The sequence below is a fragment of the Sus scrofa genome, chromosome 1, assembly GCF_054392235.1.
Source record: "Sus scrofa isolate SSC_HxYL_T2T_F1_AM1 chromosome 1, Sscrofa_HxYL_maternal_Yorkshire_Landrace_v2.0, whole genome shotgun sequence".
Classification (NCBI taxonomy): Eukaryota; Metazoa; Chordata; class Mammalia; order Artiodactyla; family Suidae; genus Sus; species Sus scrofa.
The window spans coordinates 28,329,575-28,347,571 of record NC_139383.1 but is presented as its reverse complement, the minus strand read 5'-3'; the positions used below and the strand labels follow the sequence as shown (position 1 = coordinate 28,347,571).

General features: G+C 36.9%; 1 protein-coding gene and 1 long non-coding RNA gene across 12 annotated transcripts in view; one reads left to right on the top strand and one right to left on the bottom strand.

Moving 5' to 3' along the window:
• The window catches only part of PDE7B (phosphodiesterase 7B), a 608,116-nt gene that overhangs the window by 258,757 nt on the left and 331,362 nt on the right, over positions 1-17,997 (top strand). For 3 of the 11 annotated variants that reach the window (XR_014803076.1, XM_021087547.2, XM_084955455.1), the window contains exon 1: positions 4,937-5,389. The exons of the other annotated variants lie outside the window; for them this stretch is intronic. Coding sequence is in view for 2 of the 3 variants with exons in the window: in XM_021087547.2 (XP_020943206.1) it covers positions 5,369-5,389 (21 nt within the window). In the remaining variant the exon portion in view is untranslated. Of the gene's footprint in view, positions 1-4,936; positions 5,390-17,997 lie in introns of those variants that run through there. 11 annotated transcript variants of the gene reach the window in all.
• LOC146405994 (uncharacterized) lies at positions 5,178-10,383 on the bottom strand. The gene is made up of 2 exons (XR_014803165.1): positions 9,079-10,383; positions 5,178-8,502 (listed from the first exon to the last, which is right to left on the bottom strand). It is a non-coding gene; the product is annotated as an uncharacterized LOC146405994 (long non-coding RNA).

Sequence of the window (17,997 nt, the reverse complement as noted above, 5' to 3'; positions counted from 1 at the left end):
CTCTTATCACTCTTCTATCACTATTATAAAACATGGGTCTTATTTTTAAAGCCAAGCACATAACTCAGAGATAGAGATCACATCCTATTGATCTATGTCAACACCAATAGTATGTTAAACATGTACCACTGAAGTCTGCCAGTAATACATACTTAGCATTTCTTGAACAAGTTTAATCTCTCTAAGGTCACTAAGAAATTTATCTTTCTAGAGATGTAGCAAGAGAAGAATTCTATTTCCTATTCCAATAAGAGATAAAATAGTTGAATTGTAAAGGAGAGAAAATGACCAAGAGTGGTCATTTCTATGAGTCAGGGGCTGCATAAGAAGGGAGTTTCAGAAGAAAATTAAGAGGCTAAAATAAGGCGGCTCCTTTAAGATTATTTTTATAACTAATAAATTGCAGAAAATGTGTTTACTCAAATGCTGTGTTTCAAAAACACTCCAAAGTATTATTATTATTATTTTATTTATTTATTTTTTTTTTTGTCTTTTTGCCATTTCTTGGGCCGCTCCAACGGCATATGGAGGTTCCCAGGCTAGGGGTCGAATCGGAGCTGTAGCTGCCGGCCTACGCCAGAGCCACAGCAACGCAGGATCCAAGCCACGTCTGTGACCTACACCACAGCTCATGGCAACGCCAGATTGTTAACCCACTGAGCAAGGGCAGGGATCGAACCCGCAACCTCATGGTTCCTAGTCGGATTCGTTAACCACTGTGCCTCGGAAAACTAGTTAGTATTGTGTTTCATAGAAATGATAAGATAGATATAGACGTATCCTTAACATTTCTCAAGCTACAAGTGGTCAAGTATATCAAGAAGAGGAGGCTCACCTCTAGGAAATATTGACAGTGCATGTTGAATTTGTTAGGTCTCTTTCCGTTACAGGTGACAGAAAGCCAATTTAAATGGCTGCAGGCAGAAAAGAGAATTTATTGACTCAAATAATTGACTAATTAGTCCACCCAGGTTGGATAACAAAACATCACAGTCTGGGTATTTAACAATAGAAATTGATTCACATTTCTGGAGACTTCAAGTCCAAGATCAAAGTGCCAGCAGAGTTGATGGCTGGAGAAAGCTTTTCGGCTATATCCTCACATGGTGGAGTGAGAGAGTTCTGGTGTCTCTTCCCCTTCTTTCTTTCTTTTTTCTTTTCTTTTTTGGTCTTTTTAGGGCCACATACGGAAGTTCCCAGGCTAGGGGTTGAATCAGAGCTACAGCCGCCCGCCTACATCACAGCCACAGCAACACAGGATCCAAATCTCATCTGCAACATTGGATCTGCAGCTCTCAGCAACATTGGATCCTTAACCCATTGAGTGAGGCCAAGGATTGAACACTCATCCTCATGGATACTAGTAGGGTTCGTTATCACTGAGCCACAGTGGGAACTCCTCTCTTCCTTTTCTTATTCAGGTACCAGACCTATTGGTTTTAGAGTCCCACCCTTATGACCTCGGTTAACCTTAATTACACCCTTATAGGCCCTAACTCCAAATACAGTGGCATTGGAGGTTAGGGCATAAATACATGTTTTGGGTGAGTAGGGGTTAGGGAGACACAATGCAGTCTATGGCACTGACTTGTTAACTTGACTTCTGAGGGACCAGAATCTCAGTTTTGCATCTACTTCTGTGGCTACTCTTTGGTCTCCTTTGCTGGGTAATCCTCAATTTCCCCTTTTCTAAACATTGGAAGATACCAGAGTTTAGCCTTGAATCTCTTCTCATTCCCTAAATGATTTCATGCTCACTCACAGCATTAAATACCACTTCATCTGCCCTTGGTTCTTTTACCCCTTCTACTGTATTGAACCTGATTTTGTCAAAAGCACAAATAATTACACATTTTAAATTTAAGGGTTAATTTTCAGTCTTCATCTAATTTTCATTTTACAAAGCTCATTAATGAAAATTTCATTTGATTTATAAGACATCATCCTGTTAGTTTTTTTCTTACCTCTTGAAGACTCCTTCTCAGTCTCCTTAATGGGGTCTTTCTCCTATTCCTGACTACTTAATCTTGGACCACCTGAGGCCTTTCCATCTGTATACTAATTTCCTTGGTAATCACATCCAGTCTCATGGCTTCAGTACTTTAAATACACAATGACTTCCAAATTTATGGCTATAGCCTAAAACTGTCCCCTGAACTCCAGGCTTGTATATTCACCTGCCTATTCAATATTTCCATGTAGATATTTTCTAAACAAAGGTAATATGCTCACTGTCAAACTCTTCATCTTCCTTGGAAAAGCTGTTCTTCCCACTGTCTCTTGGTCAATGCTAGCTCCATTCTTTTATTTAGTGGAACCCAACATTTTGGTTCCTGTCACTAACTCCCTCCCTTATACCTAGCATCTAATCTATTTTAAATATCCTATTGTCTCTAACACCAAAATATAATCAGAAGCCATCCACTTCTATCCACCTCCAACAAAACCATCCTGGTTGATGTCACCATGATGTCTGGCTTGTTTTATTACAATATACCTCTGTCAATCCCTCTTCCTCCAGTCTGACCTCCACACAGCTGCCACAGTGAGCCTGTTAAAATGTGAGTCAGATCACCTCCCTCCTCTTCTTAAAATCTTACTTCTTCCAGAGTATTTATTTTGTATCCTGAAACTTTACTGAATTAATTGATGAGCTTTAGTAGTTTTGTGGTAGCATTTTTAGGATTTCTATTTATGGTATCATGTCATCTTCAAACAGTGGCAGTTTTACTTCTTTTCCAATTTGGCTTCCTTTTATTTCTTTTTCTTCCCTGATTGCTATGGTTAGGACTTCTAAAACTATGTTGAATACAAGTGGCAAGAATGGATATCCTTGTCTTGTTCCTGATATTAGAGGAAGTGTTTTCCACTTTTCACTGTTGAATATGACATTAGCTGTGGGTTTGTCATATGTGGCCTTTATTATGTTGAGGTAGGGTCCCTCTGTGCCCACTTTCTGGAGAGTTTTTTTTATCATAAATGGGTGTTGAATTTTGTTAAAAGCTTTTTCTGCATCTATGGAGATGATAGTATAAAATCTTTTTTCAGAGTAAAAGCCGAAGTCTTTACAATAACAAGAAAGCCCTGCACAATCTGTGCCCTCTAGGCCCATTGCCATCTGCTACTACTCATCTTCCACACTCCCACCTCAGAGCCTTCATACTTGCTTTTTCCCTTGTTCTTTCCTCATCAACTTCATCTTGTTCAAATACCACCTTTGCAGTAAGATCCTCCTTGGATATTCAGTTTAAAATTGCAAGCCCCTATCTGACCAGTAACCCTTCCTGTCACATTTTTTTTCCTCCACAATATTATCACTATAAAATATCCTATTGTTAGTGTCTGTTTCTTGTCAAATGAATCTAAGTTTCATGAGGGCAAGGACTTTGGGGTTAATTTGTTTATATTTGTCACTGCTTTGTCTCTAGCACTTAGAATAGTGCCTGGCACAGAGTAGGCAATCAATAAATATTTGTTGCTGTTGAATGAAGGTCCAGAACCACTCTTAAGTTCGCTTCAAAACCAGGTTCTTCTCCCAGGCTTCCCCATGTCATTAAGTGGCTACTCTATTCCAGTTTTCTCAAGCTATGATCCTGGGGATTATCTTTGGTTCCTCTCTTTTTCCCACATTCCATACCTTGAAATCCCACCAATTCTATATGCAAACACACAAACACACACACACAAACACACACACCTCTGTACCCTTACTTTCCTTTATTTCAAAGCCCTTATTACCAACCAACATTATATATTTACTTATTTCTCTGGTCTGTCTCCCTCTTCCCCCAAATGTAAACTACATGAAAGCAGATGCCACCTGTTTTGTTCACTGCTGTATCTTCAACATCAAAGATGAAAACCAGCAACTCCAGTCTTGCTTAGTCCTAGCATGTAGGATCGCAGAGAGATATAAATACCTTTTTTCTCAAAGAATCAGTATTCATGTTTGAAAAAGACTCACTTTTCTCGAATTCCATAAGTAAACAATTTGTGTGTCTAAAGCAGTGGAGAAATCAGATTGGTCAGTCTGGGTCACATGCCCCTTAGAGTTCTTTTGTGGCGGAGGGTCTTTGGGGTAAGGCTATGCATTCTATAGATAGAGGAAGGAAAGTTTCCAAGAGAAAAAAAGAGGTTCTGTTAGCAGAATGGGGCGGGGGGAGAAGGGCGAGAACATGGGGGAGGCAGAAACAACAGATGGCCACCATGAAGATTTTCCAGAGTGGGAAGAGAAAGACAGGGATGAGCTGGGAGCCCTGGTAGGGGAAGTATCCCTAAATAACTGCACCCTCACACCCTTTGGGAGAGGAGGTGCCAAAGCCCCAGACCCCACTGTGTGCCATCCCTGTGTCCCTCCCCCTTCTCGAATGACTCCCTGTGGGGAGTTGCAGGGGGATCTCCCTGGCATGAATAATCCTGATGCTTCACCACATAAGCTGGGGCAAAGAGAGAAAAGCAGGGATCAGCAGCATAAACATGATTTCTGTTTCTCACTGCACATAATATTGCTCACCAGCTTTCTTGCGCAATTCTGCATCCACGGCTATCAAGATTAACCACTCATTTTTAGGTAAGGGTAAAAACGAATTAGTTCAAAAACAAGCAACAGCTGGCAAGTGGGCAAATGTATATACACTGGCATTTGGGAAAAAAGGAAAAAGCTTGCTGCTATCATGTAGCTTAGTGTTTCTTGTGTATTTTGTTTTTGATCCACCTAACCACAAGCAGGGTATTTTAAATTGTTAAAATTTATTCCTGAAAATAGAAAATGTATCTTGGGTTCTCCCGAGAGTGGGGTGCCCGGGCTAACCGCAGGCACACGCACATTCTTCCCATAGCACAGCACTTTAAAATTAATAGCACATGCAGAGGAAAAACTAAACCCTTTGACGTCACTCTTGAAATGAGGAAACATAAACAGAAAAGGCTCCACTCCAGTAAGCTGCCTGAGTTGAAGCCGATTGGTCTTTGCTTTTCCTTGCCTGTGGCAACTGACAGCACCTCCCAGCCTGGCAGGCCGGCTGCCGGCTCCCCCAGCCAGTCGGTGGGTCTGGGCACTGCAGCAGGCTCGGCTCTGTCCCAGCACTGGCCTGGGAGAAGCGTGGTGCCCTCCCCCAGAAAGAATCTCTCTTTCTACCTTCCCTCCTTCCAGATCTCTCTGTGTGCTCCTGTGTTTCTTTCTTTCCTTTTTTTTTTTTTTTTTTTTTTTTCTTTTTCTTTCTTTCTTTTTTCTTTTTCTTTTTTACTTAATTATATCCCTAATCCTGGATGAAGTTGCTGGATTCCGCAGCACAAGTCTTCATGAACAAGCAGCACCGCTCAGAGATTTCACGGCATTCAAAGGTCACAGAACTGCCACTATGGTTAAATGTCTTGTTTAATGGTTGAGGTAGGTACAACAAATTTCAGCGGCAACTCGTTTTTCTTGAGAGAACAGAATCAAAGAGTGATGGCTGGAGTTTTATTTGAAATGAACCTGTACGTGTGTCTTTTTGGGTCTGTGATTGTTACTACAGCAACCAGCTTTTGAATTTCCTTCCTTTTTCTAGGCGAACTGACTAAACATTATCACTTACCCTGAATTAACTGTTTCATTCCGAGCAGCCTAATGAGACACTCTGGCCTTTTCGCTGCATTTTGAGCCCCTCCTGAGGAGGGCTGCTTCCCCCCTCCCCTCCTTTTTCTTTTTCTTTTTTTAATGAATGCAATGTAATACTTCTTCTCCAGTGTAAATCTTAGAGTTGAGTCATTTGTTCTTTTTGGTGGGACAGGACAGAAAAATGTTGGTAAAAAGATTGTTGAGTGTTTTGGAACAGGGAAAAAGAAAATCCATTTTTCTCGTCTCTTGTTTGTCATGTTTGTTGATAGATGAAAAATTAATAGGAAGAGAGGAAGAAGCTGGCAATGAGATTGAAAGTAGAAAAACCAATGGAAGATGTGTCAGAAAAATGAATTCTTGGGCAAAATGCACTTTATCACTTTGTTGCATTTTTTTTTTTTTTAATGTTCTAGATTTGGAAGTCAACAGGGGAAATGCAGGCACTGAGTTATCTGACCAGTGATTTAGATTACATTATTTATAAAGGAAAATAAAAACTTCTATATTAGTACTACAAATTTGCTAATTATCTTTTACTATAATAGTTGAAAGCAGAGTGAGATATTTAATTAGGGGTTTGAGTGATTGAACCTGGGGACTAATTAATCATCTATAGACTGGTCTTCATGTGTTCAGCCAGAATGACTATTAAAATGTTGGAGTAAACCTCTTTGCCCCTGGAGACAGGCATATGCATTTATATACAGTAAACCACTAACTGTTGCAGGAAGCAGAGCAATTAAACCCAGAGCTAATGTTTTCTGTGGCACATTATTATTATTACGGGTTGAAGGGGACCCCTGCTAAAAATCATTCCTATCCAAAGAATCATTTATTGTAGGAGCAATTCAAGTAATACATGGTTAACAATGGATTTCCTTATTACCCTTCTCAAAGTTATGCAATAGCAAGTAAGACAGGATTGTTTGAAACCATTTCTCTGTTTCCAGAACTCCTTGATTTTTTCAAAGGTTTCTATTCTCAACACTTAGAAATTTTTACAACTGGGTCATGTTAGCAGTAAGATGAAGCAAGGTGTAAAACACATCATGCATTTCAAAGGGTTAACAAAATTAACCGCATAAGAGTGTAATGTACCAAGTTAAGAACTGCAAAAATATTAGCTCTGAAATGCAGAGGATGTGCTGTGAATGGACAATTGCTTTTCTGCAGCGCCTAGTGGGAAAACAAGGACTTTGTGTGTTGCAAATGCCTAACTGCAGCTCCTCCATTTCCTCTGCTTTATCTTTCATTACTGGCTGGTGAAACAAAGACGGGTGTCAGTAGTTATGTCTTGATTGACATTTTCTCTAATAAAATGAAGTTGCTTTTTGTCCAAAGTAGAAACCCAAAGTTAATGAGCTGCAACTCCAAGGTCTGCATCCTTTTTATAATGACTTTTACCTGACACTGATTTCAGAGTGTACTCACTCAGTTGAACAACATGAGACAAAATCACTGGTGACTATATGTCAGCCAGTTAGCTGAGAGAAACTCTTTTTTGAATCAAATTCCTTAGGGTAAGGGTGGAAAAATCCAAGATGTGTCAGAAGCAGACATCAACTTAGGAAAAATAATTGTGCCAGTACATCTTATAATGCCTTACACGGTTTTCAGCACAGTTACCCATTGTCAGCTCTTAATAAATACCTAGTTAAAATGTTTGCTGAGAATGTACTACTTTTCATATATTGTAAATTAGTTAAATGATTTTCAAATATGGTATTTTCAACTGTCTTTGAAAAAAGTTTCTGGTGTTAGTCCAGCCTAAAGTATCATCCGTTGAGGAGGGCATTCCAAACATTGACTGGTATTCTTTTCAGCCAAAGGACCATTTTATCCCAAATAGGTGCAAAAGTCAAAGGAACATGTTTCCTCAAAGTGAGAATGTATCACCTGGAAAATACCTCTACCTAGTAATTAATCTTCCAAAGCTGAATGTGTTGTTAGCTAGGCTCAAATCTCAGGGGAAGCTGCTTGTTGACTTACAGAACATAGTGTTGGAAGGAATTTATTAAGCAGCAAACTAATCCCAAGCAAGACTAAAAGGGCTTCATTATATTAAAGAGAAGTGTCAAAATTAAGAACCAGAATAGACTTTAGAACATCTAAATGTCAAAGCTACGGTATACTAAGTGGTTCAACTCACATTGACTTTTGGGGGGTAACCTATCAGGTGAGAGAGATAACTTATTGAAGGACCCTCAGTGTTGAGAAGTTTTTACCCAAAGACTCCACCATCCCATGGATTCAGCTTTTATATTCCACAGGAGTCCATAGACAAATAGGAGTCTCTCTTCTAGGAGAAACATCTAGTGAGAAAGAAGGGATTTGGCATTTGGAAACATGATGAGACCATCTCTATCAGCACCTCCCCATGGTGGCGTCCCCATTTCTCCTCAGGGCCTCCCCATGGGCATCCTCACTTCTAAGAACTTGCCTTGGGGGTAGCTTTGGGATCCTTAGAAGCATGGGTACCACAGGTTTTACAAGCATCTTTTAGGTGGCTTTGTCAACATGCTAACTTTGATTCATGAGGTGATGCATACTTGGTATATTAGCAATCTTTAAAGTGGTTGATATGGAGATTTGGCAGGGGAAGGAGGAAAGAAGTCATGTAGAAACCCAAACTAACCAAATATCTGCCATGTTCCAAGCGTTATTAGAGATATGAACAAAGAGAACAAAATGTGTCAAAGTGCTAGTGTGTAATCAAGGCACTTATACTTTCCCAAGAATCATTTAGGTGTCTGGATGATTTAAGTCTTATTTAGAAAGTGACTGCATGAAGCAAACTAAAAAGCCAAAGTCAGAGACCGGGGACCAGTGGGTATCCTCAGTCCGGCCCTAACTAGTTGGACGACTCTGAACCATGAACTTACTCTAGACCTCAGTTTAATCACCTAGAAACTGATTATATTGGATTGTTGCTGACAATACTTTTTTTATTTTTTATTTTATTTTATTTTTTTGTCTTTTTGCTGTTTCTTGGGCTGCTCCCGTGGCATATGGAGGTTCCCAGGCTAGGGGTCTAATCGGAGCTGTAGCTGCAGGCCTACACCACTGCCACAGCAACTAGGGATCCCAGCCGTGTCTGCAACCTACACCGCAGCTCATGGCAACGCCAGATCCTTAACCCACTGAGCAAGGCCAGGGATCGAACCCGCAACCTCATGGTTCCTAGTCAGATTCATTAACCACTGAGTCACGACGGGAATTCCACAATACTTTTTTTAGATCAAATTTTTCATAGTATTCTTATTTGGAGTTTTTTTTTTTAAATTCCATTTAGGAGTTTCCATCTTGGCTCAGTGTTTAATGAATCTGACTAGGAACCATGAGGTCGAGGGTTTGATCCCTGGCCTCAGTGGGTTGAGGATCCAGCGTTGCCATGAGCTGTGGTGTAGATCACAGATGCAGTTCGGATCCCACGTTGCTGTGGCTCTGGTGTAGGCCGGCGGCTGCAGCTCCTATTAGACCCCTAGCCTGGGAACCTACGTGTGCTGCAGGTGCAGGCCTAAAAAGACAAAAATAAATAATTAAATAGAAAATAAAAAAATAAATAAAATTCCATTTATATAAAAATGAGTGTCAAACCTTTATTCAAAAAACATTAGTGTGTGCTTTCAACATGCCAAGGTCTCTGTCTGTTGAGATGAAATGAATGAAAAGATAGATGAGCAATGAGCCCCACCCTCAAGAAACTTGCATTCTAGTTGAACATGTAAACAAATAGTGGAGCTTGTGCAAAGAAGTGGAGGAACAAAGGAAAGTTTGGAAGGAAGGTCATGATGAACAAAAACAGAAGAGACAACTCTATGCAAATTGAATTCAAGAAAAAAACCTGAATTTTCTATCTATACAGATATTTTCTTTTAGTATTGTAATCTTTAATATGACCAGTGGAAGGCATTGTCATTCTTTTGAAATATATTTGTAATGGTGTTCTTAAAAAATATAACGTTGGAGTTCCCTCTGTGGCTCAGTGGGTTAAGAACCTAACATTGTCTCCATGAGGACTGGGTTTGATCCCTGGCCTACCTCAGTGGGTTAAGGATCTGGCATTGCTGCAAGCTGCAGATGCAGTTTGGAACTGGTGTTGCTGTGGCTGTGGCGTAGGCTGGCAGCTACAGCTCTAATTTGATCCCTAGCCTGGGAACTTCCATATGCCTTAGTTGTGGCTTTAAAAAGAAAAAAGAAAAAAAAAAAAAAAGTGTTAAGGAGAGCCAGTTTCCCCACTGGTTAATTAAACTATTGTACAGGTTTGAGAAGGTGAATTAAATCTGTGCATTGCTGTCTTTTCCATCATCTCTTGAACTTGGAACCCCAAGGGGTTCTGAAAGGCAGGAGTCCTTCAAGAACTTTGACAGCAACCCCAGATGCCAGTAGCCATTTGGTACAAGTAAGGAGAGTTCCCAGTCTGCGGTGGGCTTGACCCCTGATGCACTGTAGTGTCGCAGAAATGTCCTCAGTATCAGGAAACTCCCATGAAGGCTCAGAACTTCCAGAGATGACCTGCATAAGTTAAGGCAGACTTTTTAAACTTTGGAGCCTTCAGCTGTCTCATCTTTAAAAAGAGGCTCTTAGATGTCTTTTTCCTTTCCAGATTCTGTGCTTCACCCCAATAAGATTAATATTGATGCTTAACATTAGTTTGTTTTTATTCTTCCACCTCTCCCATCCTTTATTTCTACCACTTCCCTTAAAAATTTGCCTTTATCCAAATTTACATAATTTCACCCCCAAAGTACCTTCATGGCCAAGAAAAAACAAAAACAAAGAAAGTCCCTGGGTTTTGGAGAATTTCTCCTCAGGGGGACTATTTATTGCTCCCCAGAGAAGGCCACCTGTGCTCGCCCCTTTTCTCTCCTCAGAGGCTGATGCGCCACCACTCCATGGCTGCAGCATGTGCTTTGTGTTCATTGTAGCTGTGGGCTTTAGTGTGACACAAGCATCTTTTTCCTAAGTGCCAATCACTGTCCTAGATTATCTGTGTTATTTCACTTATATCTCCTCAGCTCCACTTCTGGTTACTTTTAGAGAATAACTGAAAATATGTTGATAATTAAGTTGGAGGAATCCTCAGAGGGCAGTTTTTTTGGTAAATGGGTTGTCCATTGAGGTCTGCTCTGAGACCTTGCCCCTCTGTACGGGGTGGCTGCCTCATCTGACTGGTGGGATTTGATGCAGTTCAGTTCCCAATGGATGTAATCTGAATGTAGCAGTGGTGGGATCCAGCCTGGTCAGCGCTTTCCTGCTGGCATCTCCTCTGGGTCTGGGTTTACAGTTAAACATCTCAAGCATGGAGAACAGGGAGCAGGGTTTGTTGTTTCGGATAAACCTAAAATTAACATGACACAAAACACATAAATCTATTAAGGAACGTATAATTCTCAATACACTAGGGTATAAATCTGCCAGTATTTTAGAAATCAAAATCTTTTCACAGATGCTTTATACATTTATTTGTATACCATATAGAAGTTTGAAAATAGTAGTCTTCGCCAATATACCACTAAGAAAGTTTCCCTCTGTTTTTCTCTCTCCCTCCACCCTTCCTTCCTTCCTCCCTCCCTTTCTTCCCTTTCTTGCATTTGTAAGAAGATGGAAAAAAATTCAGATTGGTAATGAGATTTTGATGGGGTTTCCTTTTGTAAAATTTGCGTAGTGTTTGTTTTAGTTTTTCCTTTCTGGTGGTTGGTGAATGTGCATAACATTTTTCATTAAAATTCCTGCTCAGATTCTTTTCTTATTAATACCTTTTGTGTTTTACATTCATAATTAACATATAAATAAAAAACATATGATATCCTTTTTATGTAATGAAAATCATCATTACCTACCCACTGCTTCAGACATGCAAAAAAGGATTCTGTTCAAAACACTTTATATATAACTTAAATATGCTGACGGACATGTCAACAACAAAAAAAAAAAGTACAACATGAGAGTTGTGAGTTTAGTTTAATTTGGGGCAAAATGAAGACTATAGCATGGGAGACAGAATCTCAGCTAGCTCTGAGGTACCTACTTCAGAATGTTAGGGTCAGGTCAGTATAAATGATTTTAGTGAAGGGGGGGGTACGTACCATCAGACACTCATTTTGGCAGAGACTCGTTGCTAATCATGAGGAGACAGTGTCACTGTTAATGGTTTTAATGCTTTTCTAGATATGAGAAGATACAAACATTTGACCTCATAAAATCTGCTTCTGAAAATATCTGTCTAAAGGTCTGTTTGGCCAGTTTTTCCCAGAGCATAGAATGCCTCACTCCTGATCTCCTCCCTGAACTCTTTTCAAGGTGTGTTGAAGGTCAGCAGCTGCAGCAGCTAGTGACTTAATCCTTGTAGAGGCAACTGCCCGTTTTTAGTTGGCAGCTATTAAGAAGTTTTGAATGTTAAGAATATTCCTCTTTTCTCCGGGGGTGGGAGGTGGGGTCCAGAGCTGGGCTGGTGTGAGAGATGTTTCCATGGGTTCAGGTGTAGGCATGAGGGGGTTAACATATACCTCAATTGGTCAATATTTGATATCTAAAGATAGCAGATGGTCAATATTTTATATATTCTTTGATCCTAGCAAATCTTAGTCTAAGAACATACCAAATTATGTTCATTTCTGCCTTGTTTGTAATACAAAAACTCAGAAACTACCTAAACTAATAATAGGTGAGTTGTTGGGTACCTTATTTTAAATCCATACAATAGAATACCATTCAGTTATTTACAAAAACAAGTTTGATCTACATGCACAATCTGGGATAAATTTCAAGACATGTTCATTTAAAAAAAAAGCTGTATTAACATCTATATAACTACATATACACATTCACACACACTGACCGAACATTTTTGGAAATTTAAATAAAAAACTTAACAGTGGAAGCCTCTGAGAGAATTTTGAGCATGGGATGGGAATAAGACTATCAGTTCATGTATATACTTGAAAATTGTTCAACTTTTTTCCCATATGTTGATAACATACACAATGGAAAAAAACTATGGATATTTATTTGTTATTGCCTGATTTTTAAAGTTGAGAGAAATGTTAGAAAGTAAAAGAAGAAAGAGTTCTCTTTTTTAATTGCTTCATTGGCTTCTTTTTTCAATCCTATTGAATTTCTCCTGTGTGCCTGTGACACACCTGAGAAGCTAGCCTGACCAGGAAGTAGTCCCAAAGTGAGAAGATACATAGCCTAGCTCTCCTGTGTGGGTAACTTTGGTCCAGTCATCACTCAGGGCAGCAGTTTCCTCCTGTGCAAAACAAGAAGCTTAGTTGAGCCCAGAGTTCCTTCCACCTTTCAAATGTGTTTCAAAGTTTTTCATAAAAAAAATTTTTAGCCTGTTGCCTGCCCAATTATTTGAGACCTTTCTCCATAAACTGAATGTACATATTTTACTGTATGTATTTTATTTGTATTTATTGTAACTGAATTTTCTGTTTTAGAATTGATCAATTTGGTATACTTTCTCAAATCAATTAAATGTGCATGATTTGCTTTTACTCCACTGGTGTTTAAGGAAACCACACATCATAGACTTTTGAAACTACAACATGCTACAGTATTGTTTATTCAAAAAACAGTAGAAAACACTATTTGTATTAAGATGTATAGTTTGTGCAGTAATACAAGCAACTAATGCTTCAGTTTGAATATGATTTATACATTTCTTGGTTATTCAGGAGGAAAAAAAAGGCCTTCATTTCCCTTTCCCATTATGCTACTTGCCAGCTGTGTCCAGTCAGATGAAAGAACTCAGTCATTCACAGAAGTGTAGACGCATTCTCGTAAAAGGAGATGCTGCAGTAATACAGAGGTCTAAAGAATGCCTTGATTTAGAAAAGGTCATTAAGTTTAAGAAAAAAAGTTATTTTCAGTGTGATAGAAGTATATTTCCATGTCTTTCAGACTAGTGGTCTTGCTTTTTCAATTAAATGAAAACAATTGCAATTTGATTTTTATTTTGGTGTACTACTCATTTTAATCATTTGGTAATTTTTATTTTCTATTTTTCTAGACCTTTATTGTTGCATTTGGAGTAAAGAACAATCTTTAAGTTAAAACAAAAGGAATAAACACAAAACAGGAATTTGCCTAGTAAGAGTTTGGAATGACATTCTCAACTTTTCCCTATAAATCTCTTTTAATTATTAAAAAGTATTAATCATTTAAAATAATGCCATAGCTTATAAATAAAATAACTGGGAAATATTGTCCTCTTTTTTCATTAATATGTTGCCCCTAAGTGTCTGTGTGAGTGCATGTGACATATGGAGGGCCAGACTTTCCTCAAACTGGAAGAGAAATGTATACAAAACTTTTTAATGGTGTTCATGTCAAAACCCAGTGATTTAGGGAGCATAGCCTATTTAAAATGTCTCTTTTAAAATGTGCATCCTTAAAAAATAAGTCAAACGTATATGTTAAATTAAATGGAAATTCATAATTTAAAAATTTAGTTTGCATATTTTATATGGAGGGAGAAAAGGGAAAGCAGGAAGAAAAAAGTGAGGATCAAACTGTTTTTTCAAGGAACACAGACCTTGTAACCTAAATCCCGAGTTCAAGTTGCAAGTGCTAGCCTCACTAAGTATAACATTTGTGGCAAGTTATTTAGCATTTTTGACTTTTACATCTCTTAAATGTGGGCTTAAAATGAGGTACCTGTATGTTCTAAAATTTCTACTATTTACTTGCTTTGCACGCAGATGGGTTGGCTTTCATATGTCATCAGTTGCTTGGTTCAGAGTACAAAGGTCCACTCACTTCTTTCTCAGAACATCCTTGTTAGGAATGGATTTGTTATGCCCATTTAGATAGTAAAGAAATTGAGGTTCATAGAAGTTACAACTGATAGAGTTGGAATTCAGCCCAGTTTTTTTAATGATAGTTTTTATATGTTTCAACTGTATTACGTTTAAATCCATCTTTGATCACTCTAAGCATGAGTTAGAAAAAGACCTTTAAAATTATTAAACGAAACATAAAACTATGTCTCAAAACGTTAAAGCAATTACTTTATGTACAATTTACTCATTGTATTTATTTGCAGGACGTACCAACATACAGAGGAAACATTTCATTTTAAATTCATTCACAGTAGATAAATCTGACACTTTAAACTTCAAAAGTTTTGTTCTGAGAAGCAGTGTAGTATAATGGTGAACAGTTCAGACTCTGGCACCATTCACTGAGATTCACTTATTAGGTCTATGATCCTAAGCCAGTTAACCTCTCTGGGCCACACTTATTTACAAAATGAAACTGTTTATAATATCTGTCTCATGCAGCTGTTGAGAAGATCAAATGAGTTTTATTTGTAAAGTGCTTAGAACAGTGTATGAAAAATAGTAAGCAACTTGTGTGTATCAACTGGTATTATTTGCTTGCAGATATTAAAAATATTTAATGGTGTTAATAACCAGTATGGGTATAGTACTATTGGGTTCTTTAAACATTTAAGAGAAATATAGTTTTCAAGTTTAATTTTAAAGTATATATTTTTGATTTATTTTTATTAAAGTATAATTGATTTACAGCATTGTATCAATTTCTGCTGTACAGCAAAGTGACCCAGTCATACATATATATATATATATATATATATATATATACACATTCTTTTTTTCATGTTATCTTCCATGATGTTCTAGCCCATGTGCTGTATGGTAGGACTTCATTGCTTATGCATTCTAAATGTAATAGTTTGCCTCTACTAACCCCAAACTCACCATCCATCCCACTTCCTCCCTCCTCCCCAACTGGCAACCACAAATCTGTTCTCTATGCCTATGAATCTGTTTCTGTTTCGTAGATAGGTTCATTTGTGCCACATTTTAGATATTTTTAAACTATAGCACACAATGGAGAAATACCCAACATAGCAATGTACAGAATGGTTCACTAATTATAAGTGAACCACTATGTAACCATTACTCAAGCCGAGAAATAGAACATTATTACATTATTGTCACTTCAGAAATCCCATCATGCCTCCTCTATTCTCTCATTCACTGTTATACCATCAGACTTATAAGATTGTTGCTTATGGCTGTATTTTGTGTATTTTTGTTATTGCATGGTGCTTAATTATCCGAGTATGAAACAGTTTATTTACCCATTCTGATGTGGAAAAACATTTGAACTGTGTTGAACTTTTAATATTATGAATAAGACTGGCCTGAGTATTCTTATACCTGTCTTTTAATGCACCTGTTCATGTATTTCTGTTGAGCATATACATAGGAATGAGTTGCTGGGCCACAAAAAATGTTTACGTTCTACTTCAGTAGAAAATTCAAAACTACTGGAGGTGGTTCAAATAACTTACACTCCCATCAGCAATGTGTGATAGCTCCCTTCCTTACTAACCTTACATGTTAGCATTTAGTAGGTGTGTAGTGGTAGGTTATGGTGGTTTTAATTTGCATTTGCTTGATTATTTTTGCATTTGAGCATTCTTGTGCATGTATATTGGCCATGTAAATATCCTTTTTGTGAAGTGTCTAAACAAGCCACTTATGTATTAATTTATAGGAACTTTTGATGTATTTTATATCTTTGATTGCTTTGTATGTTGCAGATATTTTCTCCCATTTGTAAAATTTCCTGTTCTCTTCAAGAGTATTTTGAACATTCTTGCTTCTCCATATTTCCATATAAATTTTAGAATTAAGATTCTTCCCTAAAAAATAAACACTGTTGGAATATTGATCAGTTAGGGAAGATTTGACGTCTTTCCTGAGTCTTTCAGTTCATGAACATAGTATATCTATCCCTCCATTTATTTAGATCTTTGTTAATTTCTCTCAATAGTATCATATAGCCTGCTTTATTGTCATTTTGCACATTCCTTGCTAGATATATTATTGGACACTTAGTATTTTGATATTATCCTAAATATTATCTCTTCAATTTCAATTTTAACTTTTTTTACTAATATAAAGAAAACTAATTAAATGTTGGCCTATCAATTTGTTATCAATAACCTTGCTTAACTCACTTATGAATTCTAATATTTTATCTATAGATTCTTTTGAGTTTTATTCTAGGCAATCACATTGTACAAGAATATTGGTAGGGTATATACATTCTTTTTTAATACTGATAATTTTGTCTTATTTTATTGGCTAAGATTTTCTGTGAATTATTGAAGAGATAATAGTAGGCAAATATATCTTTTCCAATCTTAGAAGAAAATCTTAAAACACTCTACCATTCAGTATGATATTCTCCTTAATATTGAGGAGTTTCCTTCTATTCCTAGTTTGCTAAGATTTATCATGAATAAATATTTGATTTATCAAATGTTCTTTCTTATATCTGTCATGTGATTTTTCTCTATTCTATTGTGGTAGTTAATGATTGATTTTACCTTGCCAAATCAAACTTGAAGTCCTGTAATAATCCTACTTTGGTTATGACATGTTATACTTTTCTTAAAAAATCCATTATTACCTTGTTTCTGGAATACTAATAATTTTTAGGATTTTGAAACTATGTTCACAAAAAAGATCAATCTAAAATTATTCTTTCTGGTAACAACAAGTTTCCATTGATCTCATAAAATTAGTTAGAAAATAATATCCTTTAAAAATTGGAGAGGGAGATTTATATAAATTTATATAGATCGATGTTATTTCTTCCTTAGATATTTATTAGAAATTGTAAATAAGTCCATCTGGTCTTGGAACATTTTGTGGGCAAGATTTTAGTTATAATATTAATTTCACTAATTTTGGAGGTTATTCGTATTTTCTTACTTTTATTTTCAGTTTCAGTAAGTTGTGCATTTCTAGGTCATCTATTTTATCAGAATTTTGTAATTAGCATGAAGTTGTTCATTATACTCTGTTTTAATATTAGTCTAACTTTTCATTCTTGCTATTAGTTTATTGTGCCATTTCTATTTTTCTTGTTTTTCTCCATTAGTTTTGACAGGAGACATCAATTTTATTAGATATTTCAAGTAAACAACTTTTGACTTTTAAAATCCTCCCTATATGTATTTATTGTCTATTTTTATTAATTATATTCTTTTATTATTTCCTTTTCTCTTCTTTACGTTTATTTTCTGAATTTTTTTCTATTTTCTCAAGGTTTTTTGTGTCTCATTTCCTTTTCAGTTTTCTTCTTTTTGAATATATTTAAACCAATAAATTTTTCTCTCACAATTGGAGTTGCATCCTTAAATTTAGTGTTTTCCATTATCAGGTAGTTGAAAATAATTTCAGTTGTAATTTCTCTTGGGACCCATAGTTTATTTAGAAATACATTTACTAATTTTCAAGCATACTGGCATTTTCTACTTATTTTTTGTCACTGTTTCCTGGTATAATTCTACCTCAGTAATAGGTCATACTGTATATGATTTAGATCTTTGAAATCCATTGATGTTT